Source organism: Notothenia rossii, assembly GCF_949606895.1.
Source record: "Notothenia rossii genome assembly, chromosome: 5".
NCBI lineage: Eukaryota > Metazoa > Chordata > Actinopteri > Perciformes > Nototheniidae > Notothenia > Notothenia rossii.
In genome coordinates this window covers 71,491,755-71,518,873 of record NC_136903.1, presented here as the reverse complement: position 1 = coordinate 71,518,873, position 27,119 = coordinate 71,491,755, and the positions used below count along the sequence as shown (strand labels likewise).

Genomic DNA, 27,119 nt, shown 5'->3' with positions numbered 1-27,119 from the left:
TGGTATTGCTGAGCCTTTCCATCCGGGCCCAGCAGAATAAAGAGGAACCTGACATTTAAAAGCAGATGATTTAAAGGGGACCTATCATGCAAAATGCACTTTTGTACGTCTTTTACACATGAATATGTGTCCCCGGTGTGTCAGGGAACTCACCAAGTGTCAGAAAACATAACCCTCTCCTCTTTTCCTCCATACCCAAATCTCTAAAAACAGGGCTGCAACGGATCTGATACAGACTGATCCAGATTTGAAATATCTCTGACGTCAGAAACATGGGCAACTCTCCACCAATCAGGGGAATGAGAGGTTGCCGTGGGATGGTAACAGCATGGTAACATGACGCTCGTGCCATGCCCCCCTCCTTTGCAGGGGGGCGTGGTCAGCTGCAGCTCATTTGCCACAGAATCAGCCCTTGTGAAAACAGGGCTGGAATACAGCAAATAGAGCGAAATGAGGCATGGCTAAAATACATGATCTGTTTGGTATTTTGAAAAAAAAACTTCACAGACATGTTTTGTATAGGTATGGCCCTATAATATATTATTCAAATATAGCATGATAGGTCCACTTTAAAGTATGGAAATCATCCTGGGTTATTGACTTCACAAATGATATGACTAAACTGTTGTATATGTGGCTCTACCTGGTAGGAATGGGGACCTCGGTGAGCCGGTGAGCAGCACAGCAGGGGAGAGGCGGACAAAGGCCACAATGGGCCTCTCCAGGAAGTCCAGTTCTCCCACCAGTACATTAGAGGCCTCTGCACCCTCTGGGATCTTCTTCATGAAGTGCATGTCCACCTGGTGAGACAAGGCAGAAGTTGATATCAGTACACTGATATCACTGTAGTGTATACTATAACCAAATCCAGTGCTCACAGAAATGTCTTCAATCAATGTCTCCAAAAGTGTTATATCAAATTCCCCCACCATAGGAGCAGCCTAATGCCAGAAAATCTAGCAAGCATTGCAGTCCTAGAATTATTAAACTTTACAGATATGCAATCCCTGGTGAAAATTCAGTGGGTGTGATGCACTTTGTACATATTTAGTTATCTTGTGGTTTCATATGGGGCAACATGTGATCTAATTGTTGACAGCACATCAAACACAGCATGGTGCTGGAGTACAGCCTGACTGCTGATGTTGCCTGATTTTTAGATTTTCTCCTTTTATTATGATTTTTTGAGCGGAATTTAGCAAAAATAAATATTCATTTTTGTCTTCACAGGCTTCCATCCATATCCATAAACAGTGTGCAAACTGTACACGTGTAAGAGTGTCTGCATGTTAACCTTGCTGAGGTCCACATGGCTGTCATGCCCGCCCCCGTTTTTGGCAATGTCGGTAGCTGATGGAGGCTGGGGAGATGTGGCTGACCCTGCTAGATAGTGAGGGTGTGAGATTGTAGCAAATAAGAGTTAGTACACATATCTTTTGGTCTCCAGAGTGCAGAGTGAAGTAAACTAAGTGCAATAATGGTTTCCTCAGGAACAGGTTATAGCTGTCTGTCCCTTGAAGTATTCTGTATCTCTGTTAAAATAATCAAGCTTTTCTATTCGTCTTAATGTTACTTTTAGTCTCATCGTGTCAGCTTTTATTACCTACTTTTTCTCCATATATTATTCTGATAGAAAATTCGATTTCTTAGTCTTTCCAATTGATGAAATCTCATATTTCTAAGATATTGCCCTGATTATTTAGCCATATTCAAGTAATCCTTGCCAGTGGATATGTACATAATGAATGAATGAAACATGTGTTTGCAAGGTGGTGTACGGTGGGAAAGCCACCTGTCAGGAGGGGCTCTGACTGTTTGCGGGTTCCCTCAGCGATAGAGCGGACCATGGGCATCAGGTTCTTCTTCTTATCACTCTGGTGGTGGTGTCTCTTCAGCAGAGCCTCACGCACCTTCACTCTCACACTTTCGTCCATTTCATTAGACGTCTCCTGGTGGTCCAGAACCATGTCTGCAACATGCGGACAAAAACACAAACACATGCTCACTTTAATGAACGAAAATTCACCAAAGTTAGTATGTCTTTTTTTGTTGCCGGATAGCCTTTGTTGGAGATGACAGTGTTTAAAAGGGAAGACAGAGGAGATGACATGAGTACATGGTTCCAAACCGGATTCGAACTTGGTTCCTCCGCACAGGGACTGAGCCCCAATACATGGGCTGCCAGCTCTACCAGGTGAGTTATACGTCAGCCAGAAAATAAGACTTTATTAAATGAAAAGCATCAGACAGCTTTTATTTGTATGTGATTGTGCTATTTCGACCAGAATCTTGAATTCATTTATTATCAATGAGAAAAAGCACCTAGTTAAAAAAAAACCCTTATGCACTGATCAATCTTTCTTAAACTATGAAATATTTCCTTTTTTTTGGTATTTCTGTAGTTAAAATTGAATAATTTGTCAATGTTTTAAGGCACACTGAAGCGAAAGTGAACGTTGGCAGGGGTCAATATGTGGCCAGCTTTCAGGCCATGTGGGACCGAAGAGAATAATCTCCATCTCTTTAGCTCTCTCCTCCTTCTTTTTGTTCATACTGACTTGCTGAGTCTGCACTGAATCTTTCCTTCCTCCCTTCCTTCCCTCCTCAACAGTCAATCAAAGTGTCTGCCGACACACACAAACACACATTGCAGTGCTTAAATTAATTCTGAGCACACTTCAAGGCCAGCGCTAATGTGTGTCAGGCTTTGAGCCAGGCCTTTAATGAGCCATGTTAATAAGGACAGTGACAAGGGAACCGCCTGGAAACAAAATCAAAACCCACAAAATTTAAAATGGTTAATCTAACGTAGCCTCCACTCAATCTCCTTAGATTGATATGGATCGTGTTCCGTCTGATTTAAGACCGCAGCAACAGCTCTGCCTCCTCCAGTGTATCACTTGACTGGTGACCATACATTACTCATATGACAATGAGATCCATTCAGTCATGTGTCGTGTTGAAAAAACTGGTCTATGGATTACAAAATGCATTCAATGCAACTTCAGGCATTTTCTATAACATTCCCTTGGTCTCAGATTGCCACACTTGAAAATCAAATCATGTTAAGAATTTTGGACTTTTTGGTCACCACTCTTTTTCCATCTTGGCGGCTGTTTAGAGGCCAGGTGCTGCTGGCAGGAGTCATATGGAGAAGAGAGGGAAGTGAGAGGAGCGACGGAGAGCTGCAGAAGAGGGAAGACTGAAGGGAACGAGGCTGTCCACACTGCAAAGCTGTCATAATGTGACCGTGAGGAAGACTGATGGAGGGCCTTGAACCGTGTGATCTTTTGTGCGCTTGTGTTAGTGTGGCGAATGGACAGGGAAGTGGATCATAATTTACAAACCATTCTTTGCATTTGTACAATTCTGTTTAATGTTTACATTTAAACTGTGTTCAAATGTGTGAGCGTCTGTGTTAATGTTTGCATTTGTCTATAAATCATCTATACAACTTTCAGATTGTCAGAACGATTGACTTACAAGGCCGGGGCTTAACCAATTGTATGCTTTCATGCAAATGACTTGTACATAGTTAAATGCAAATGAGCTTGAACTCTGGCAGCTTTATCTAATGGTAGATTTGTTTATGCAAATCAGGTTCAACAGAAGTTCAGCTGCATTATATCAGGAAAACAGAGCGACCATACAGTTTGCTCAGCTTAGTATCTAGGACTTGACTTTATGTATGGACACAGGTCAATTATGTTTATGTTTACATCTCAAGATAGAAATTAAAACTCTTATATGACTGATCATTTGTTTGTCTAATTGTATTTCTTCATCCAGCAGGATGACAATGCTCCCTGCGGGCCTGAAATGTGGGTGTGTGTCTCCTCTCTTAGGAGGATAAATGGATTTGTAGGAGTTATCCAGCGGGCATCCCGAATCAGAAATAGAGCCTGGTTTGTATCAATGACAGTTATATTCACTCAAGGGCATGAATTGACTTTAGAGAGCATAGAACTAAGAGACAGGAGAACAACTTTGAATCATGAACCCATTTGAATAAGCGAGGCCAGTCACTTGAGTCAACAACAGAAAAATGATTTCCTTTAATATCCGAAGAATTGTCAGACACAGCTTTCCTTTATCTCTCGGAATAGACAGCAGTCTGGCTCTGAGATGTTAATAAGTGTCAGTCGGAAAGATTCTCACCTGCAATCTCTTCGATGCTGTCAGCGTGCATGTCAAGCAACACGGTGCCATTGATGAGGCAGCTGCGCAGCTCAAACAGGCTGTGCAGGGAGAGAGTAGCAACATAGGGCTTGCTCCACCTCTCCCCTCCATCCTCCACATCTTCCTCAAACTTCAGCCACCTGCGAGGTAAAGACAGGCGAGACATTTGCAAGTGGGAGTAAATGTGAAGTGTTTTCACCTTTGTCTTTCATTTAAATTGTATCTTTCAAATGTCTTACAATTGTAATGCTTTTAAATCTAGGACAGCTCAAGAGTGTTGGGGGAATACTTTCCTAGGCCCATAACTTTGACCCAGTTTATCAGTTTGAACGACCTCACTGAGCACAGGCCTGCAACCTTGGGCTGCTGTGCTCTCAGTGTCTCCCTGTTCCTGCCTGCTGGCGTCAGCTGATAGAGGTGTTATAGTGCTCTGCCTGTTTTATCTTGGTATGCAGCATGTTGATTATTCTCTCAAAACTAGCCAAATACATGGGTCTGGGGTAGAGATCTTCAGAATTGGTTTGGCAACCGCTGTGACACCTTGTGGCACAGCACATGTCTTGTGAATTCTACGGCCGATATTTATTTAATCAGCAAGGTTGTTTATCTTTTTTTGATCGTCTATATTAGGACATGTTAAAGGCTAGTGAAGATATCACAAATTGAATTTTGAAAAATTTAAATAAAAAATGAACACATTGCTAAGAATAAACAAAAAAAGAATAACCAATATCTAAGATGTATCACAAATCCCTCTGATTGGCTATTTCTACATGATTGTGTATTTTATTTTTTTAAATGTTATTCCTACACTTGATGTTGGCCTTTAGTTTTACATCTTTTACCCTGACTACATACTTTCGTCACAGGAAAGGTGTTTTCATGTACCGTAAATATCAACCACAGAATATTAGGGACAGGTTTGACATTATTGACTTGATTAGCATGAATGTTTTGTGCCCCCTCTTCTCTTTTACCTCGAGCTAACTGACTTAACTCCACTGAGCTTTACATTTACTACCACTTGTACAAGCCTCTCTTGGTCACAGTACAGCTGCTGGGCTGTCAGAAATGTTATTGCTAAGCTTTTTTGCCAACAGCTCCCGGAGGAGACCCTGACCTGGCAGTTTCCTTCCACTCAGCATCCTTGCCGTCCTTCACACAGATTTCATCCAGCTCAGTGAAGAGCTCGTGGGCCACATGTTCAGCATCCTCCTCTGTGCCCAGAATGAACTGGACCCGCTGGGAGGGCGTGTCTGAGGAAGGGAGAGGATTTGAGGATGGAACAAATGGTTAACTGAGGTTCTCAAAAACACTTTCACAAGCACAAACAACACTGTTTGCATTGTCATAGTGTGTCACCTAAATGACCACTGGGTCTATAGAATCACACACTAGTCTACCCAAGCACATGCACACACACATGCAACTTGATGACTAGTTCCTGCTCTTTGGTTTCTAATTAGTGGGCTTGTCAATTTCAGCCAGAGGCTGTGTGTGCAAATGGGTGAAGTCCCCATAGTATTGACAGGCGTTGTTTAGCAACAGTTACCTCCTCTCTGGGAGGTGGAAGTATGCACACACTGAACCATGGCAAAAAGTCTATTTTTGTTTCTCTCTATGTTTAATGATTGAATGAGTCAAAAAATGACTGTATTTGAAAGGGAAATTAGTTGCCTTAGAAGAGGTTGTATACAGTATGTGTATTACCATGACTGGCGGAGGCCGTCTCACTTTCCTCACTCTGATTGGTTGCGATACTTCCTGCCCTTTTGTCTCTCTTGCGGTGGCGGGAGCCGTGGGTCTTGTGGTGGCGGTGGCTCTGTCTGGGCATCCGAACCCCCACAAACAGAGCCCTGTGACCTGACAAAGAGGCAAGGGAAGAGATCTGAGTTGTATCACTGTGTAATACTTTTATACACATTCATGATGTCATCATTTACTGTAAAATAATAATTTGCAACTAAAGTTTACCATAAAATATTATGTTCAATAGATAATTGTAAAAAAACATGAAACATCATTGTAGTGATGTTTATGAACATAAAGGTCCTGAAGGGTTCAGTAACAAAGAAATTATAGAAAAAAAACACAGTCTTTTACTTTGACTTCTCAGCAACAATAAAACCCTGGTACAAACATTCCTAATTTGTTCACATTCGAATTTGCCTGCACTATATCCTTGCTTAGACATCTTCTGTTAATTTGGCTTTTTTTTACAACGTATGACGGCAGTTAGTCCCATATAATGTCAAATATGTTTTTCTGGTGTTCTGATGAGATTATACTTGTTTTTATAAGGATAATTTACCTATCCAGATTGACCAGCTGCTAATGGTGGGAAGCAGATTTGATTAAGGTGTACTTTTTGTCTCCGCTCAGATGGTTAAAATGAATCAAAGTGAAAGTCATTAAACTGTGGGTTAGGTGTTATCTCAAAGCAGAGAACAAATGCTGTGCCTCAATGTTGGTACTTACACTTGCAAATCTGCCCGCTATGGCATCCTGATTATTAATTACTACAGCCAAAAAGTCTGAAACGATGGACCAGAAAAGTCCATCCTCAATGATCGCCAACTGCAGGTTGCTCCATTAAACACAGCAATAAAAGTTGTACTAAATGCCTTTTTAATAATGTATTTATGCTTTATTTGTTCCTTTTTCTTTTAATCCGTAAAGCACTTTGAATCGCCACGTGCTGAAAAGTGCTATATAAATAAAATTGCCTTGCCTTACATGTGTTTTTTCTTCACTATATTTAATACGCGTATCATTGCACTGATATCGAAAATGGAAGCCATGATCAATCTGTGAATTGATTATTCTTTAATGACAGTGACTTAGTACTGCAAACAAAAACTTAGCTAGCTAAGCGCTGTGATCGTCCCTTCCGGCTGGTGCACGGCAGCAGCTTCAGATTTTAGTCAACGTTAGACGTCAAAAGTATAAAATGTGTTCACTGTATTATAGGTTACTACATGGCCGTTCAAGGGAAGTGTCTGAATTGAGAAACATACTTCGCTACCTGTTCCTTATTACTCCTAACCTCTGCCATCTGTAAATAACTCCAGTGCACACTGTGCTACTCACCTTCTAGTTCCTCCTTCTCATAGTGGATGTTCAGTACTGAGCTGGTTCCTCCCTGGTCTACCACCACCTCCTCATCGGGCCTCTGATGGACACACACATACACATGTAAGTAGAATAGGACTGTTCCTTTCTTTAATGATGTTCACAGCAGATGACACGTTTCTTTACAACACCCTTTGTCTCCATCATACATAATTTTCCTTTTGGAAAATGTAAAACATATTCGGCCTTTCAAGATCAGTCCGTGAAAAGAAAACTGATAAGGTCATTAAGTCCTGCCAATAATTGGCCAAGCTGGCAATTGTTTTTTTAACAATGCGTTTCAACACACAAACACACACACACACACACACACACACGCACGCACGCACGCACGCACGCACGCACGCACGCACACACACACACACACACACATTCATTTAAACACACACTGAGTAGTTGGAGAAGGTGCTAGACTCTAATATCGAGGGGAAAATCAAATCAAATTAGCGGAGAGTCACATCCATCAGACCTGCTGCTGTGGGCAGACTGCTGCAGGATGTTGTGTGTTTCAGTATCCCAGTGATGAAGCGTTGTCAGAAGAGTTATTTTTGCCAGAAGTGTTAGTTGCATAGTCATGTATTGGCCCTATGATAATGAGGGCAATGGGCTGCAGGCACCTCCTCAGTCACTTCGGAGCTCTACACTGCTGCAGTGTCTCTGTTTTTAGGATAGCAATTCATCTGTCAAGTGCATGCAACATTTAATGTTTCATTTTTAATCTCTGTGAACCTCCCACATGCTGTTAAAGATGCTATACCACTACATGAGAAGGACTAGGTCCAATCGTTTTCTGGTAGAAATCTAGCACTTGATACGGGTAGGATGATTGACATACATCTGCATGTTGCATTAGTTTGTAAAAGTTGGCTACAGTTATTATACTCAAAAGACCACTTTAAGTTTTAAAAATAAACACTCTAAATGTTTTTCTTGTGATGTCCTGTTGCAATGTGCATGACCTCAGTTGATAGGAAGTAAAAATGGACACAAGCTGTAACCTAGCAATAAAATCTCGTTGAAACAGTATATGGCTATAATCTATAAATACAGGCAAATGGTTAAAGGAGAAACACCAGTCAAATGTATTTATTTATGAATGCATCTCTTTACATATTAGATGCTTCCATCCGCTTCCTTTTCAACACATGATCTTTATGGACTAGATGTGTTAATAGTGTGTGAGGGTGGCTAATAGAAGTTGCTGTTACAGAAGATTGACATATCTGCCATTTGGCAAAACTACCAGCCACTCTTAACACATGATTAACAGAGTGTTGTACTCCTTGGAAAAATGGGAATCAATTTGGAAATTACATTTTTCTTCATCACTAAATGGATACAGTAAAACATTGTAAAGAAAACAAGATAGGTCAACAATGTAACTCACAGTTTGCTCACAGCTGTGCATGTAACGTGTACATGTGTGAGTGTTCATCAAAAGATGGATGTGTGATTGACGACAGCCCAATAAATAAGTCTCCATTTGAGAGAGAACACTGAGGGGCAAATGTTGAAGATCTACAGTCTCTGTCATGCAGTCTTTTACTTTAATTGGTCAGTCCAATATTCAGCAAGCAGCTAACGCAGCACACACTGCGGCTGCTGCATAACGGCCACAGGAGCAAAAATAACTGCAATTTGTCTTCCAGAAGCGCTATTGGCAAGAGCTAAGGGTTTCTATTTGAGGAGTGCAAAGAAAAATGTCTCGGTCTGTCAGAGTAGCATCGTAATATTTTCGGATGAAAGAAAACATTATATGTGTATGTTTGGCGCTTGAGAAATATAAAACCATATGTCCTTATAAGGAGAGTGATTGGTTCCTTTTTAAAGATAAATGTTAAGGTCATACAGTATAACAACATTTGCACTAAAGTGACCTGTAAATGTGTGACTGTGTGTAATACTGTAAGTGTGAATATGGAGCAAGAATGAGCAGTGATTTGTCTTAGTTCTCCTGGGGTTCGGCTGATAAAACACCACGCACAGTTTATTGACAGAATCATCATGCTGGTTTCCGCCTGCAGTTATATAATGTTATAAATGAGGTTGGTGCTTTGTGTGTGTGTGCGTGTGAGTGTGTGTGTATCTATGATATGTAGTTCAGATTTAATTCAAGCACAAACTGAAGTCCCTAAGCTGTTTTTCTATCTTCTGTCTGATTCCCTTAGCCTCTCCATGCTTCAAAAAACAGCTAAGCATATTAACACAAGATTGTGATAGGAGAAAAACAAATTAACATGCAGTACAGACTGATTCATGTCTTGCCTGATTAGAGGCAACAATGTATATCCAAAAAGTTTTCTGTAATTAAACCAACTGCTCTATTGTCAGCTCACACGGCCAATTACAATTCACAGTTTAAAACAGTTTTGGGATCCCAAGACATCCACTTATTTCACAGGTGTGGGTGGCCTTGCTTGGCCTTCCTGCCTTTCTTTCACACCCTCTCCACCATATCAGTGCTTGGGGATTTCTTTCTGTTTCCATGACTGGGCCCATCTCTATCCCAAGACAATTATGTCCTTGTAAAGAATAATGTCATTTAATTAAAAAGTCATGCTTGGGCCAAAACATGGTTTTATAATTATGTTTAAGGGACAAAGTACAGTGACAGAAAAAAGCTTCTGAATGTGTTTTGCATGTAACATCAGTTAACTGTTATTTTCAAAATGACCCTATGCAAGGCACTAAACCAGCGCAGGAGATGCTGCTTCTCTAACAACAGCTACACTGTACGCACACCCACACACCTTCCTTACACACCTTGACACACACAAATTAAAAAGGAAAGAATTATGTGATAATGATATACGTACATGTAAATCTCCATTGCACACACACCCAAATACACACTACACACAAATCATATGTTCTTTTCTTTATATAAAAAAAATACAGTAACACTTCAAAATCCTTAAAACAGACTCGTTCAAATGGACACAGACACATATAACTCATATAAATGGATGTTTATTTCTTTAAATATCAGATTATAAATTCACTTAAATTTCGTAATAAAAACTTTAAAATGCATGTTGAAACCTGTACTGTATATGAACATGTACACACACACACACGCACACACACACACACACACACGCACGCACGCACGCACGCACGCACACACACACACACACACACACACACACACACACACACACTCACATCATGATGTTAATATGACAATATGGTTGGGGTCATCCATATTACCATAATATAACCATAACAGGACAAGAGAAGCTAGGCGTTTGTCAACCAGGTAAAACAGTTAGCAATTCAGATACCAAGACAGTGAAGTTAGGATAATCAATATCATTAAGGGCTGGAAAAAATGCATTTCTCACTGAGCGGGTAGGGTACATTGTTTATTTTGCAAAACCGTCTTGCTTCCTGCTGCAGCCGTTAACTTTGAGAGCATTGAGGGTGAACGAAACCAGAAAAGTAGTTAAGCAAGGTGAAACATGCTATTAAGCTAAGGAACGTCAAGGGGAGCTGCAGATACATGGAATGATTACCTACAGGTTATCCACTACCAATGGTACCACTACCAACCTTTAAACAGTTGATACAAGCCTGCCTCTTAATGGAACCACAATGTTCATAAGAACCTTGACTGGGAATTCAGAAGAAGAATCCCACCGATGCTCTCAAATGTACTGTACAAATGCACCACACACACACACACACACACACACACACACACACACACACACACACACACACACACACACACACACACACACACACACACACACACACACACACACACACACACACACACACACACACACACACACACACACACACACACACACACACACACACACACACACACAGTGTTATCAGGCAGTGCAGCTGTGCTGGTGAATTAGGGCTGCTATCCAGTGTGTGGGCTTGGGCTCAGGCTGGAGGCAGTCGGGTCCATTAGAACTGGAGCTCTACCAAACACGTAGACACACATCTAGAGAGAATCAATGGGAGAGAGGGAAACTAAAAACTCTTTGTCCAAGTAAGGACGATAGACCATCAGTTCATCAATTTGTTTGAATCCATTTGGTGCATACACACACAGAAAACTGAGGAAAATCACTTTCTGAGGCTTATTCAATCATTAGAACTACAGAGAGAACCACATGACAGAAATAATGTTCTATTGTTTGAGATGAAACGGCTGTATATCCATGCCAGGACTGTGATATTCCCTTCTCTTCACAACAGAATATGACTCACAGCCCATAATCCCAGTTCAATAAGAGTACCTTTTTAATGGCAAATTCATGCTGGTATGTATTTTTTTAACCGGTTAATGGTTCCTTGTCCTTCACAACTCACCACATCTTGTGTCACATTATGTGCTTCAGCTAATTAAACACTCACATGGCACATTAGGTTTTCTTTGATCTCTGCAGGTGAACGCATCTGTGACTCTTAGGCATGCACGTGTTTGTGACTTTCCACCAACAGGACATGCCACTGATGCTGTGCTGCCTGCTTGTATCTCCTAGCAACCCCTGCTTTTTTCTCCACTCTTGTCCCCTAGCTTTGGATCAGTCACAGTGCTCAGGAGGGTTTATGACTCAAAAATAATTTTCCACACTCTCACTGCACCATAGACTAGGTCCACAGGCCCAAAGATGGCTGCCTGTCCTTGAGTTTCATGCTTTACAAGCATATCAGTGGTTACCAAGAATGAGACCACATCACCTCCATCGTTGCATCTTTACATTGGTTCATTTCATCCTTAAATTAATCTATAAAGCATAAATACTGTATTACACCCCTTACTGCACTGTAAACACCTCTAACCTCTAATGTCAAGAGGAAAATATTCTTTGGGGTTTAGGTGTAGCCAGTCGATATTCGGGCTAAGACTTCCTCTTACTGTACATGCGCTGCTCACTGTTTTTGTCCAAATAACAACTTTTGTATGCAAGAATTGCTAAATCACTGTGAGACGATAACTGATTTGTGTCTCAGATTGCACTTCAGCCTCTTCTGCTTTCCACATGGTCTTTTTGCCTGCATTCAACCAAAGCCTGCTCAAATGTAAACTAATCAGATTAGAAACTGAAACCAGAATGCTGACATTATGTCAAAATGTTGTTTTTCTGTCGCCTAAGGATTCTGCCTTCATTTGCAGACATCTGTTTAAAGAGATGTAACACAAACTATTCCTTGTTTTCATTGCTTGAGGACTTGCATAAGCCAAAAATAGAGAATTATATCACTCGCCTACGTTTGATAACTTAACAAATACAACATGAATTTTGTAGAAGGGTAGTTCGTCCCAGAAAAAAGGTTTTGATACCCAGAGCAGATAGGATACAGCTTTCGCACACAGTGTCCTGTTACAATTCTGATTTATGCACAAAGTGACTGGGAACATGTATGTAAACAGTTTAAAATGACCTCTTTAGTATCCTATAAGGAAGGTAAATCATCATACATCCTCAGACTATTGCAGTATGAACACAAACCCCTTCTTTAGTTTTGGATTAAATACATTTTTCCTGATAGTTCATGTGTTTGTTGCCCGGGAAACCCATTAAGGCTGTGTTGTCAGCCGGCAAAGCTCTGTTTTAATTCTTGCAATTCAACATCTACTAGATATAAAAGAAGTTATTTTTGGCATCAACTTAAACCGGAAATCGGAAAGTATTTTCAAAGCGCATTAGTGAAACACCATGAACTGGTGCTCGCCTGAACAAATAGAGCACTAACGATTTGTATCCCGTTCTCTGGATTGAGAGGGGCAATCGATGAAATCTGCAAAATGGCATTTGACCCCATCAGGACAGTTAGGCAGCTGTGAGAGGAGCTTGAGAGAAAAAAGAGGCCTGAGGGTTACGACTAAGAGGCAAGACATTACGAGAGATGAATGACAAGAAATATATCTTCCCTTTTAAGATAAAATAACCATCTCAACCTCAACCAAATTATATATTCAGTTTCTTTATCCAATTAAGATTTTTTTTTTTTATGTGGTAATTTGTATTTGTCAAGAACCTTTAGACGGCTCCCACTTTGTCAGAGAGTTGATTTAAAAAAAGGTATAATCCCTGTTAAGGCTCGTAGGGGTTAAGTTCCAGAAAACACAGCTGACCTCCTACGAGTCTGAATTCAACCTGACATCCTCTGGCAGGTCACTCGTGTTCATTCCTCGGTCTAACTTTAAATTAAAGGGGACCAGGCCTTCTCAGCCCTCTCAGTTGTTGAATGAATTCCCACAGCAGACAAAGGAAGCTTACACATTGTGGTTTTAAAGGTATTTCAGACTTTTTAGAAGAACATTAAAAAAGAAAGTATTTATCAAAATATTTGATTAACCATTTGTTGTCTTTTTAGTTCGATGTAAAATAAAACAAAGTGATATTGTTTGTAGCAGTTGTATTATATAAAACTCAGACACAGCTTTCTGTGTCTGTTTCTCAAGAAAGAAGCAGAAATATTATCTTGAGCACACATTATTGTTGAAAGAGCCAGTTTATGCGGTGAGATGTTCACTCAGTATGAACATAACTTAATCAGTAGTGAGCGATACAAGACAGTGAGTGGAAGATATATTGAAGTGCATCCATGATTCAGCAGCAGTGTGGGCTTTCCAGTCATTAAAGATGTCTGTCACTGCTGACTCAACTCAACTGTTACTAGGATCTCTTTCCCTCTTACAAAACACGTCAATTACTTTTTTCTGCCCACGCCAACACCCCATCCTCCCTTCTTTGGAAGATGACCCTTCTGTCTTCCCTCCCCAGAAGCACCCTGAACTGACAGCAGCAGGGACACAGATCCTGACTCAGACAACTGGGCCTGTCACTTCCAGACTAAGCTGTGTGTCTGATGGCTGGGCTTGGCACTCTGTGCAAAAGCTGCAGGCTACCAAAGACTCTGCATGACATTGCCTTGGTTGAGACAGAGCTTCAGGGGTTAACATGAATGGACACAAGGAAGAAGTAATGGTTAGTGAGACAGGAGAAGAGAGAGCTGCAGGAGATGGAAAGAAAAGGGTGCTTGTTTTGACTGCTTCAGCCCACAGGTAGCATGAGTCTTTCACACCTTTTTCAATGACACACGTTTTGGCTTTAGCCATATGCTGCATTACTTTAATGGTTTTAAAGCATCACCTAGTGTATTTTGTAATTAAGAAACATTAAATAGAGTAAGACACTTCATAGATGGACTTTTTCTTAAGACATATGTACTACAGTGCAACTCTATAAAATACTGAATCATTTATCAGATAGGCACCTATGGATCAGGCTCACTCTAATTTGATTCAAATTAAAGCTTTGGAGGGATGCCAAATAGCTAAAAGGAAAACATCTAACTGTGTTGTAGGTCAGATTTAAGACATGGAGTTGTTCAAGTTACAGTACATGGGTTGTCTCAGATACTATTATAATCAAATCTGTAATTATCTCATGGGTTTAATTTAATTGTGTCAGTCATAGTGCAGTATACTATTGTCACTGTGTGAATTTGCCTGCTTGGTGAGGCAGGGATGTTTGGAAATCCATGCTAAAAAAGAATCAGTGGAGTAACTGAACCCGTCTTCTACAGTGCTCCTCTGTGGCACTGGTGTACAGAACGCATCAATGGCACTAAAATGTTTTTACTACGAACTGAAGATGAAAAGGCTGTTCAGCAAGTGTGTACCTGCACTAGTGAGAAAACAGTGTTACTCAGATGAATACAGTATGGCAGTATGGAATTAGATGTATTTGTATTAACATAACGTCTTTTGAGACTGAACTTAATTGCTTCTAATATTTCATTCACTTTTATGTGATTATTTTTAAGCCTTATAGGCAAGCTGAGTTTTTTACATGTTCATATTGCTGTTTTTACTCTAGCAAAAGCCCTTTGAGATGTCAGAAGTATTTGGTACTTGGGACATCTCAAAAGCACAATAATTTGAAACATGTTTACTTGAATCTCAACTGGTTTAAGGTGGTCAGACATGCAAAGACTACTGTCAGTACTTACTGACCAGGCAGTCAAGAAAAACGTGGAGAGACAAACTTCAATATGTTCTTTATTGACAGTAAACTGACATATAGACTGAGGTAGTTTCCTCTCCTGTCAGTCAGCTGTCAACCATAAGAGACTTTCCAGCTCACCTCTGGTCCTCCACCTGTTTCCTGCCCTCACACCGGGTGTTATTTTTAATCACCATGATGACATGACTGTTGCTACGTTTGGTTTACACTGATACTGCGTGCCATGGTTATTATAATCAAGCTATACAAACATAGCTGCATATAATCTTAAAAAAACATGATGTGATCAATGGTCCACTTATCCTTACTGGGTCCTGCTTTACCTCCATCAGCGGACCCAGGATGTGATAATGGATCACACATCAAAAGACCTCAAGCATGATGCCATTTTCCCCTTCAAACCTCACTTGACAGATCCTCCTCCCCAATTGGGCCATCATTCTCTTATAAGGCATAATATGAAAGTAGACGCTCAGCACAGTATGTGGTGAACGGTGTAAGGATGGCGTCAAGGTCATTTGAGGGTAACTGGGAAAATAAAACACCGTCTGGGCAAAGAGCCATCTGAAAACCCAGCACACTGCCCCGTGTCTCTTAATCCGTGACTTGAGGATGCAGTTTACATTTTGATGTCTTAAATTGCATCGGTATCTTATCAGTAGTCCACTGCAGTCTCAAAATGATGTGGCCAGAACACACGTGTGTGCTTGAGGAACAGTGAAGAATAACTCGCATCGCTATTTGATACTCTCCCCGTCGTTACTGCACGTGTTAGCACCTCAGAATAACAATATCAACAACACCCTGCATACAGCATTGTCCTGCAGGTTAAAACACCTCACACATTTAGCATCATGGGAGAACATTAAATGCGTAAACGTATTCGCGAAAAAAAAGATAAATTTAAGAATATTTGATCAATCTAAGACATGCAAAGAAACCATGGCAAAGAAAGCAGGTGTGATCATGTATGGCATTAAATAGTTCATGAAATACAACATAGTCCATTAGTTAAACTGCAAATTATGAATTGCTATGAAAGGATTTAAACTGAAGGCTATAGTTGTTGGAGCTTATGTACAGACTCATGTGTGCCATACCTAGTGTCAAAGCAACGCGCCATGCAATGGACAGTTAAAGGGCACTTTACCTGGTAGCTCAGCATGCTCTCGGGGTCGTTGATGGGCATGCTGGTGGCCTTTGGGTTAACCTGCTCAGTGTTCCCGGAGGGTACAGGTGAGACTTTCTCAGGAGCGGATCAGCCTCTCAGCGCTGGCTTAGGACGTTTCCAAAAGCATTCACGAGTTGGTGACAGCAGCTGCTTCTGTTTGCGCGGACATGGTGAGTGTAAACACCTCTTTCAGATTAGCTGAACGGTGAAAATTATAATTGGTGCCCCCCGTGTGTTATGATGATTTCCCGGTCGCGCTTCCAGCTCGTCTCCCTCCTGTGCTGGCTGTGGGAGCAGGATGCAGAGAGCATCACTGCAGCTCAGCCAATCAGAACGCAGAGGCACACAACGGGCTGCGACGCACTGCTGCTACCCAACACAATAAAGCCAAGACTATTAGAAGCTTATAGAGCTACGTCACTCTACATCATGTCCAGTTTGGCATCTTCTCACATTTCAACATGTTAAGATGTTCTGGACTATTGCACAGCAAATTTTAAGATGCTTGTTCTTTTTTTTCTTTTGTCATATTGCACTCTGCATCTATGAAGCTATAGAATATATTCCTTCAACACTTTTTGTTTATTCTCTTAACTTATTTGTTTTCTTTGTTTCAAAGAAGAAGTGCTGGGGGAAATTGTTTAGATCCTTTGTATAAGTATCAATAACACGACATAAAAACAACAACTCAATTAACTGTAAGATCATCCAAACGTTTATTGAAATTAGTATAGAGTAAAAGCCAAATTCACTTAAACTGATATAGGCTACATTAAATTGTAATATAAATACTTTTAGAGAGTTATGCTATTGTCCCATTCAATTGTATTGTATTCAATTGTTTGTGTAGGCTATTATATTATACTTGTTTTAATAATAGGATCAAATGGGAATACACATTAAGAACAACTAATTATTCTAAATCAACTAACATTTTCCTTAAGAAAAGTATGTCTATATGTAGACAAGGCGATATATTCTTCAATCATTAGTAAAGTAATGACAAACATGATTGCAAAAGTGAATAGTGAGCACATAAAATGAAAGAGAGAACAGCCACATCATTGATAAAGTTACACACACTATAACTGGATAGAAAATACTAGCAAGCCTTGGATGCCACCGTGTGGGACGGCAGAGTATTACGCAGAGCAGGATATCTGCCTTTTCTATACTCAATGTAATCTAAATGGTATGCAGCTCAAATGTCTTACAGATTGACGGTGATACAGGCGTGCTATTAAAGATGCAGGACACGTAATTATTATTTGTTCAACCTCTACTGAGGTCGCAAGGAAAGCACTTCAAACCGAGCAGTAGCCTCCACATTGGCCTCAGCATGAATTTTCTCGATCAAAACACATGAGACTGTCCACCTGCCACATTGTCCCACCCGATTGGACGCCCGCACGTGTAAGCCACACTGCAACTGATAGCGTGAGATCAGATAAGTGATCCACTTTGTTCAGCGCGTGGCTAAAAGATGACATATTTTTCACTGCCATGCGCAGCGTCCTGTTTCTCATGGGTACTGTTGTTGTGGCAACTGTAAACATTAAAGTGTGCACGGTTGCCATGGGAAGGGTCAGCGGGTAGGAAGCAGGACTGTGCGAAACAGTGGGCAGAGTGGTCGTCGGGAGTGGGACAGTGGCGATGTGACAGGTTTGAATAGGCTATCATTATTCATAGCTAGATGTTATTGTTGTCATAGATGACACGTTGAGCATGTGTTTCCTTCTATACCTGCTTTTGTGCATGCCTAAGTAGACCAATACATGTCTACATGTGTGTGTGTGTGTGTGTGTGTGTGTGTGTGTGTGTGTGTGTGTGTGTGTGTGTGTGTGTGTGTGTGTGTGTGTGTGTGTGTGTGTGTGTGTGTGTGTGTGTGTGTGTGTGTGTGTGTGTGTGTGTGTGTGTGTGTGTGTGTGTGTGTTTGAGCATGGGTTTCTTACTGAGTGCTGTGACAGCCTCAATCAGCTCTGTTCAGATTTAGATGCCTGCTTGACCCAATTTACATCCTTCAGCTAGGTTCCACACATATTCCAGTTTACGAAATGGTAGCTACATGGTCTTGGCCTTAGAGTAAACAAGTTTTTGTATCTGTCTTTCTGTTCTATGAATTATAATATCCTATAATATGATGATCAGAAAATTATGCTTTTGTAAACATATTTATGTCCCCATAGAACTGACCACTCCATTTTGATCTGCTGAAGAGATTACTACTTATCAGGAAAATGCAACAAGTGCCAGGTAAGTGGATGGATCTGCATACAAATGCCTGCACACAGTTGCCTTATACAGACATTTCACCAAGCAGTTTGTCTCAGTGTTACAATCCACAGTGGCTCCAGTTGAAGGGAGGCTACGTCGTAATGTGCCAAGCCTTCCAGCGATCAAGCCTGACAGGCTGAAAACAGCCAAAACACTGGTAGAGAAGGCAGTGAAGGTGATTATATGTGAAACACAGACGTCACTGTACACCTCTGCATTTACACCCACTATATTTGTATGTTCTTTGTGTTGTATTTGACTCTTATTTATATGACTCCTCCACTCATTCTCAGCTGAGGAAGGTGTTTTCAGTGCAGGGGCCCTACCCAGTGATCCGTGCTGCCCTATGGGCCAGAGGGTGGGTTGAACGCCGTTTTCCTAATCCTACCCAGAGAGCACCTCATTGCCGTGGCAATGAAGAGGAAGATGGCGGCGATGGTGATGTCAGTGTTCATGTTACTGGTAAGACAATGGAGGACAAAGTCCTTTGAGAAAACAACATGCAGTGTAGGTGTAAACAACACCCAAAAAAGTAGCTGTGCCTGAGCGACTGATATATGGGGACGGAATAGATGTGCATTATAACCTCACAGTATTACTAACAAATAACTATTATATCTTATAATCACTAATAAGGTATCATACTTTTACATAATTGCTGGTCATTAACTGACATTTTAATTGCAAGTAAGATATCCTGTCATAATTCCCATTGTTGTAAACAATTATCTTATAATCTTATGTCTTATCATCACGTTTATAAAGCATTATGAATATTATCATTGGCGTCATAGAAAGTTTTAACAATATTTTTTTTATTTCTTTTTTTTATTTAATCGATTATTTGGCAGGGACAACGCACAGTAATGAACACTTAAAACATTAAAATGTATCAAGCGTAACAATGCCAGATTTAGTTTTGAGCTCATTTCCATCCGCAGTCCCTCACATAAAACACTTAAAAAGTTTACATTTTACAAACATAAAACAAAATACATGATATGCAAAAGAGCAAGAGCAGCACACAAGCATTTATCACATGGTAATACAATATAGCAACAACGACATATAAAGTGCAAAAGAAGATACAAGAGATACATAAAGTGCAAGAGAAGATACCCCTGTGTTAAAGTGCATTTAGTGGTGATTGCACGGATGTTTGTTTCTCAACCATTCTTTGAGGTGACCTTTGTAGCTATTGAGACTGGGACAATCCCGTAACTCAGTTGGGAGGTTATTCCACAATGAGCTGCCTTTAATGGAAAGTACATTTTGTCCTAAAGTGGTCCGTCTACGGTGGACTTCACAGTCTCCTCTGGTTTCAGACCTAGTGCAGCATCCAGTGTGTTTTTGTGGATGAATTCCCCTAAGGGAGGGGGGGGGGGGGGGGGGCAGTCCATGTAAACATTTATAAATAAAGCACATACTTTTAAAAGACTTAAAATTGTCAAAACTCAAGAAACTGCGTTTTTCAAGGATGGTACAGTCGTGGTATGAATATGGCTTTCTGTCAAATACCTTGATAGCTCTCTTGTACAGCTGTTCTATGCGTTTCAGGTTTGTGGCACAAGCAAACGACCAGTTTGTAAAACAGTATTCAATGTGGGATAGAATCATACAGTGGAGGTATGACTTTGCAGCATTGACAGTTAAGAAAGGTCTGATTTGTTTAAAATGTTGCAAGTTGAATTTAATGATATTGGATACTTTCTTGATAGGTTTCTTAAAAGTCAAGTTCGAGTCCAGTATGACTCCAAGATACTTGAACTGGGAGACTAGTTCTAATTCTGCTCCGTTTAAAAACACGTTGGATCCTTCGATTTTGACTGGTCGTTTACTGAACATCATGCATACTTTTTTTATTACGTTAAACTGTAAGCAAATGTTGTTCAGCCAGTGTTGAACTTTGTCCAATGCATTTGAGAGACGGATGAGATCATTTCAGTGTTTTTCCCGTGTATAAAGATGACCGCATCATCGGCATACATTTGCACATTCAACTCAGGACATACATTAGGCAAATCATTAATGTACAGTGAAAAAAGTAACGGTCCAAGAATGGAACCTTGTGGAACCCCAATAGGGTTGACAAGGTAGGGGGATTTGGCACCATTGACCAAAACACACTGTTTTCTGTTCGATAAGTAAGACTTAAACCAATTTATCGAAACTGCCGAGAAATTGAAATGAGTCAGCTTTTTAAGGAGCACTTGGTGGTCAACTTTGTCAAATGCCTTTCCTGAGATCAAGGAAGACAGCACCTACATATGGGCTCGTGTCCAACATACATTTAACCTTTTCCACAAAGTCATCCATATTAAATCTATTAGTTCATTTGGTGATTTAAATTTGGTATAATAAAAAGATCAGTTATATTTTTCTTAACTCTCAGAGCTAAAAGTGCAGGAGAGGTTAGCATATATGGAATTTGAGCACTAGATTAGATGGATACAAGGATACCCCTCACCTGATAAATGATAAATTGGGTCCCACGTTACAGACAGCAACCTATAACAAAGACCCCTACCCTTTTACCCCCGGTCCTAGTCTACATGCACCCTCACACAAACACACTCTTTACTTATTGCTCTACAGAGAGAGTGGATGAAGGCGAGAAAGACGAGACCCTCGATGACATGTACGACCTCATGGTAAGATAACGTTCTAGTGAACCAACAATATGCTGACATCTTGTGCAGTGTGAGAGCAATCAAATGTGCTATTACTGCATTCTCCGAAAACTTAATCTCCATGTGTCTTTTTTAATTGCCGTTCATTCTAACAGCATATTTAAAATGTTCACACTTTTGCCCAACCTTTTCCAGTCTCGCATGGTCAGAAATGAAACAACTTATTTCCACTGGACAACACGCCGGGATTACATCGACTGTCGATCCCTACGGAATGACCAAATTATCAACCACTATGCAAATTCTGGGACATTTACTACCAAGGTATCATCCCATAAGAGTTTCCAATGATTATGTACCAAAATCACCCTAGGTTAACCAGTATTCTCTAACTCCTATATTTATATGTCTGTTAATTCCAGGTGGGGCTCTGTGTGAACCTGCGTAACCTTCAGTGGTTTGATACAGCTGATCCCGACACCTTCTTCCCAAGGTGCTACAGGCTTGGGGCAGAGGACGAACAGCACGCATTCATAGGTCTGCTGTGTGGTTCTATTTACTCATTTAGTGGGAATGCTGACACAGCATTCCCACTATCTGTTATGCTACGCACGAAATTCTTTATTATTCCGCCGGGTTATTTTGCGCTGCTTCTTCTCCCACATTGAACATCGCAGAAACTCCGTTCAAACATCAAAACGTTCAGCTCGGTCGGGAATCAATGGCTATTACTTTTATCATTCATAACTTTCATTATTCCAGAGATACATCCCATAATACATCCCATTTATAACATGGAAGTCAATGGAGAACTCTTCAGACTTCAACAATCTTCATGCAACTTCAACTGCTAACTGCTCCTTCATACTTTCACTCAGAAACCTCATTCTAACTTTAAAATGTCACACATCTGTCTGACATTATTCGTGTAACACAACTTTTAAATCTGATTCTTACTTTTACAGATATTAAACATTGTTCAGACCTGGGTAAAGAGGCCTTCTTCAGATTTTAGAGTGCCTGATGCCACAGCTAGAGTGGAGGACAGATTTAATTTTCAGACATAATTTGTAATGACAAATGTAGGAAAACATCTCATTTCAAATACAAGGTTGCTTGTTTGATTCAAGCTCTTGTAGTCAATTTGTCAAGGTATTTATCTCATCTCACATTTGATCAGCTAACTAATGACACACACTCAGAGGATCTTTATAAACGTTTTAAGTGTTGCACATCTTTAAATATGACTCTTATAAATCCCTTTTAAAACCAGCGATGCACTAGTGTCAGCTTTTCTAAAATAGACATTTCAATGTTCAGATCTTTCTAAATGATTCTACTTTTCAATGACCTACACATAATCCTAATAATAATCCCATTTTCAATCTTCCAACTGTTCATATTTTTTGGTCAATTAACAAACCTGTTACAAATGTGTTGTTCAACAAATTTGAGCCTTTGCCACATTTATTTGATCACCATGGAAACCTTTGATCTCTGGGCACGTCGTTAGCTCAAATATAAACACCTGTGTCATGGAACACGATGATGTCATAACTCCAACTGACATGCTCAGAGCAGCAGACTTCAGATAATGGTTAATGGTCCTGCCCTCAACAGCTCTACGTCAATTATGGGGTGTCATCATATGCCGTTTCCATGGAAACGCATCCCTCGCCATAAAACATGATGCCGCTGTAGCTCCAATGGACACGGTCCGGTCGTCCCACAATCTTCACCTGTATATCACCTCTCCATGCCTCAAGAGCTCTACGTCGAATCTGACATCTCACCATATGCCGTTTCCATGGAAACGCATCCCTCGCCATAAAACACAATGTTGTCGTAACGCCTATGAAAAGGGTCAAAATAGCACCACACTTTTGATAATGGTTAACGGTCCAGCCCTCAACAGCTCTACGTAAATTATGGGGTTTCATCATATGCCGTTTCCATGGAAACGCATCCCTCGCCATAAAAGACGATGTCGCTATAACTCCTATGAAAATGTTCAAAAAGTGCTCAAACTTCACATGTGTGCCAACAGTCCAGCCGTGAAGACATCTACGGGACAGTTTTGAGATTTCTTCAAATGCCGTTGCAATGGCAACACAATGCTCGCCATGAAACATGGTTTTCTCATAACTTCAGTGAAAATGCTGCAAATGGGCCAACACTTCACAAGTTTGGTAACGATGCAGCCATCAACGCATCTAAGCGTATTATGGGATGTCATCAAATGCCGTTGGCATGGCGACAGATCATTCACCATCAAGTTAGTTCAAAAGTTTGCAGTTAAAATATTCTGCTCCTTTTCCAGGCATTTTTACTTTACAGTATTTTCTTCTCTCATCAAATATTCAAGCCCCCAGTGTTCATGTATCATTTCAATCTAAATTCTTCACTTTCTTCTTACACATTACATTTCAGCATAGCAGTTTAGCGTTAGCTTTTCCGAATAAAGCATTCCCACTAGCAATTTCTTCAGGAATTGCATTCTCTAGTTTGTCAATATAATGCTGAATCAAATATGCAAAGACAGGTGTAAAGGGTACATGGAAAAATAGATGCACATTCCCTTTTTGTGATGATATTATCTTAAACAGATGCTCTTTCTCTCTCTGTGTGCTCTTTTCTTCTCGTTCTGTTGTCTATGAAGAGGATTTCAGGAGAACAGCATGCACCAGTCTACTGCAGAATGTAGTTGAGACAAGTAGAAGGACGAGAGACCAAGCAGAGGGTGAGGAACAAAAAGCCAAAACAGTGTTCTTGGTAAATGACCACACAATGTTTATTGAGACCAAGCATTGTTTCTCTCTACAGAGTTGGATAATGTGGAGCATCAAGTTGTTGGTCCAGGAATGGTTGACATGGCTTTGCACGTGTGTCAAGAGTTTCTCAGTGTTTTGGAGCACGGCGACATTGATTCAACAGCAGAAATACCACAATCAGTGAAGGAACAGCATTGGGTTGAGTTTCTGCAAGACTACTACATGGTTGTGCAGTGAGTATGTTTTCATGGAGCTTCCTGGAATGCTCAAATTATCCTGCTGAGGTCACACTTAGTGCATGCAGTACAGCCCAAGTAGTCAGTGGAAATATACAGCATGTCCCAGTCCCACACTGTTGTTTATTCTGTACAAATACTATAAAGTAAACAATATACTGCATGCTAATTTTTATAGGGTACTATGATTGGCAGTTGGTATAAAAAGATAAATAGTGCCCTGCTGTATAAACAGGCATGCAAACAGCCATCATTGAGCTGCATAATCAGAACAATACTTCCTATTTCAATCTTAAATCAACTCTGAACTGTGAGTAGCTCTTTCACTTAATTTCTTGTGTGCATTGTATTGGACATTAATGTCTTATTATTAACACCACACAGTAACTTGTTTTATTCTTCATTGGTACTTTTAATGTTGGATTATATAATTTCCCCCTCTTTGAATAACGAGTATGCCTACTTACATAACTCTTCAGTATGGAAGCACAATGGCTGTCTGAAGGACAGCATTATAATCTTGATCTTAAAATAATACACTCTTCATGTTTGTAGTGAAGGTGCATCAATCAGGGGTAGCGGTGTGTTTGTGGAGCGCTGCCAGGCCATGTTAATCAGACTGCAGGAAGTTTGCCCTCAGCTTGATACTGATGGACTAAACAACATATGGATCATCAAACCAGGTGCCAAGTCAAGAGGGCGAGGTGAGGTTTAAAGAAATACAAATAACATTAATAATTATATAAATATGGGGGTCTTTTTTATGAATCTTTTACTTCTTTTACTGAAAAAAACATTGAAAAACAAACTTGCCATGGTGACTTGTATTATTGCAAAGTACATTTGGACATAAGGATGTAACTATTGCTTTATGTTTCTATTCTTTCTTCTCAGCTTAAGTATGATAAACTAATTCAAGCCTGCTTTTTTGATCCTCAGAAACTTCATATCCTCTTAGTTTAATGTAATCATGTTGAAACCACCCCTCTAGGTATAATGTGCATGAATCGCATGGAAGAGATTTTGGCACTCGTGGACAGTGACAGAGCCCTGAGTAAGGAGAGCAAGTGGGTTATTCAGAAATACCTGGAGCGTCCTCTGTTGGTCCATGGCACCAAGTTTGACCTCCGCCAGTGGTTCCTGGTCACGGACTGGAACCCCCTGACTATCTGGTTCTACAGAGAGTGCTACCTGCGGTTCTCCACTCAGCCCTACTCAACAAAAACTCTGGACAAGTACATTTTTCATTTGTTCTTGACCTTTGCTCTATATTGTATCTGCTTTGTGGAGGATATGATTTAACAATGCAAGGAGGATCGAGTTTCATTTAAAGCATGATTTACACTAACCTTCATGGCCTTATCTCTTTTATATTTCCTCAGCTCAGTCCACCTGTGCAACAACTCCATCCAGAAGTACTTCCAGCCGTCCTGTGAGCGCCATCCAGGGGTTCCTGAGGATAACATGTGGTCCTGCTCTCAGTTTAAGGCTTTTCTACAGTTACAGGGCCTTGGGGCAGAGTGGGAGTCAATTGTGATCCCGGGCATGAAGCAAGCGGTGGTCCGTGCCCTGCAGACATCCCAGGACCTCGTAGAGCCCCGCAAAGCGAGCTTCGAGCTCTATGGAGCCGACTTTATGCTGGGCAGAGATCTGAGGCCTTGGCTTCTGGAGATCAACGCCAGTCCGACCATGTCCTGCTCCACCGCTGTGACTGCCCGCCTCTGCCCTGCTGTGCAGCTGGACACACTGAGGGTGGTGCTCGACAGACGCACTGATCCTAGTGCTTACACAGGAGGATTTCAGCTAATATTCAAACAGGTAAGAATATATTCAAATATCAATGCGTTATAATTTCCTTGTGAAGTACACTGAATTATAGAGGCCACACCAAGTGCATATATTTGTGTCTTTATCCCTCTACCAGGCTGCAGTAGAAGTTCCCCAGTATGTAGGAGTAAACCTGATGGTGGAAGGAGCCCCCATAAGGCGATCCAGATCTCTACTTCATAGACAAACTGTTATTTCTAAGCCACCGCTCAACATGCAGCTCCCTCCACATCAGTCCTCAGAAGAGGTTGAAACGACACATATACCGGTATCAGGTCAGAGGTCCTGTGCAGTCTCCGCTTTCTGTCTTTCAGGCAAAGAGAACCGAGCTGCTGGAGAGAAAAAGAGGCAGCTGAAATCAACATCTCCTAAAAGGGAATGCGAAGGGAGGAAAGATGTTCAGAATACCTCCTGTGTTCGCACGTTGGGTCGCAGTCTGGCAAGTCAAATGCCCCTGGTGGTACACACTGAACCTCAGAGGAAAGCGCGACGGTTGGGTTTGAGTCTTGGTGCCAACGGGGAAACTCTGGTCCCACGAAGCTTCTCCTTTTCCCTCAGCCCCAATCACAACATGTCAGATTGCAAATCTTGGGCCAACCAAGGCCATGGATCACACATGACTAGATCTTTTCTTCCACAGACAGCTTTTGATCCTCAACACAGGACTCCTACCCGGGTGTTTCCTTCCCTCCGCAGTCCCCTTCCTACCCTGGAGGTCTTAAGCTTGCGACCTAACATAGTGGCTGGAAACACAGCCTGTCGTATTCCAAACTTGTCCTCTCATCTCAACGTCCACAGGCCTCAGTTATTCCTCTGCTCTCGAAGGCAAAGCTTGGCTACATTTAAAGGGCAGTGCACAGGGGAACATAAACATTGAAATTGAGTGTTTAACAAACAGT

General features: G+C 40.9%; 2 protein-coding genes across 3 annotated transcripts in view; one reads left to right on the top strand and one right to left on the bottom strand.

Annotated features, from left to right (window-relative positions):
* slc4a8 (solute carrier family 4 member 8) overlaps positions 1 to 16,773 on the bottom strand; it is a 25,225-nt gene extending 8,452 nt beyond the window's left edge. The window contains 10 exon segments of the mRNA XM_079680546.1: positions 6 to 48; positions 644 to 668; positions 671 to 800; positions 1,295 to 1,380; positions 1,793 to 1,969; positions 4,159 to 4,319; positions 5,300 to 5,435; positions 5,890 to 6,042; positions 7,270 to 7,351; positions 16,462 to 16,773. Coding sequence (XP_079536672.1) covers positions 6 to 48; positions 644 to 668; positions 671 to 800; positions 1,295 to 1,380; positions 1,793 to 1,969; positions 4,159 to 4,319; positions 5,300 to 5,435; positions 5,890 to 6,042; positions 7,270 to 7,351; positions 16,462 to 16,500 — 1,032 coding nt within the window. The 5' untranslated portion in view covers positions 16,501 to 16,773.
* A 1,208-nt stretch (positions 16,774 to 17,981) lies between these two features.
* ttll3 (tubulin tyrosine ligase-like family, member 3) lies at positions 17,982 to 27,119 on the top strand. 2 transcript variants are annotated; one of them, XM_079680119.1, is made up of 13 exons: positions 17,982 to 18,144; positions 18,669 to 18,735; positions 18,813 to 18,931; positions 19,050 to 19,218; positions 21,352 to 21,407; positions 21,582 to 21,710; positions 21,809 to 21,923; positions 24,046 to 24,126; positions 24,210 to 24,390; positions 24,949 to 25,097; positions 25,385 to 25,628; positions 25,776 to 26,211; positions 26,318 to 27,119. In XM_079680119.1, exons 2-13 carry the CDS (start codon positions 18,720 to 18,722, stop codon positions 27,095 to 27,097), a joined length of 2,475 nt encoding a protein of 824 aa, XP_079536245.1. In that variant the 5' UTR covers positions 17,982 to 18,144; positions 18,669 to 18,719; the 3' UTR covers positions 27,098 to 27,119. The 2 variants fall into 2 exon arrangements, with proteins under 2 accessions (XP_079536245.1, XP_079536246.1); XM_079680120.1 differs by lacking the exons at positions 21,352 to 21,407; positions 21,582 to 21,710; positions 21,809 to 21,923.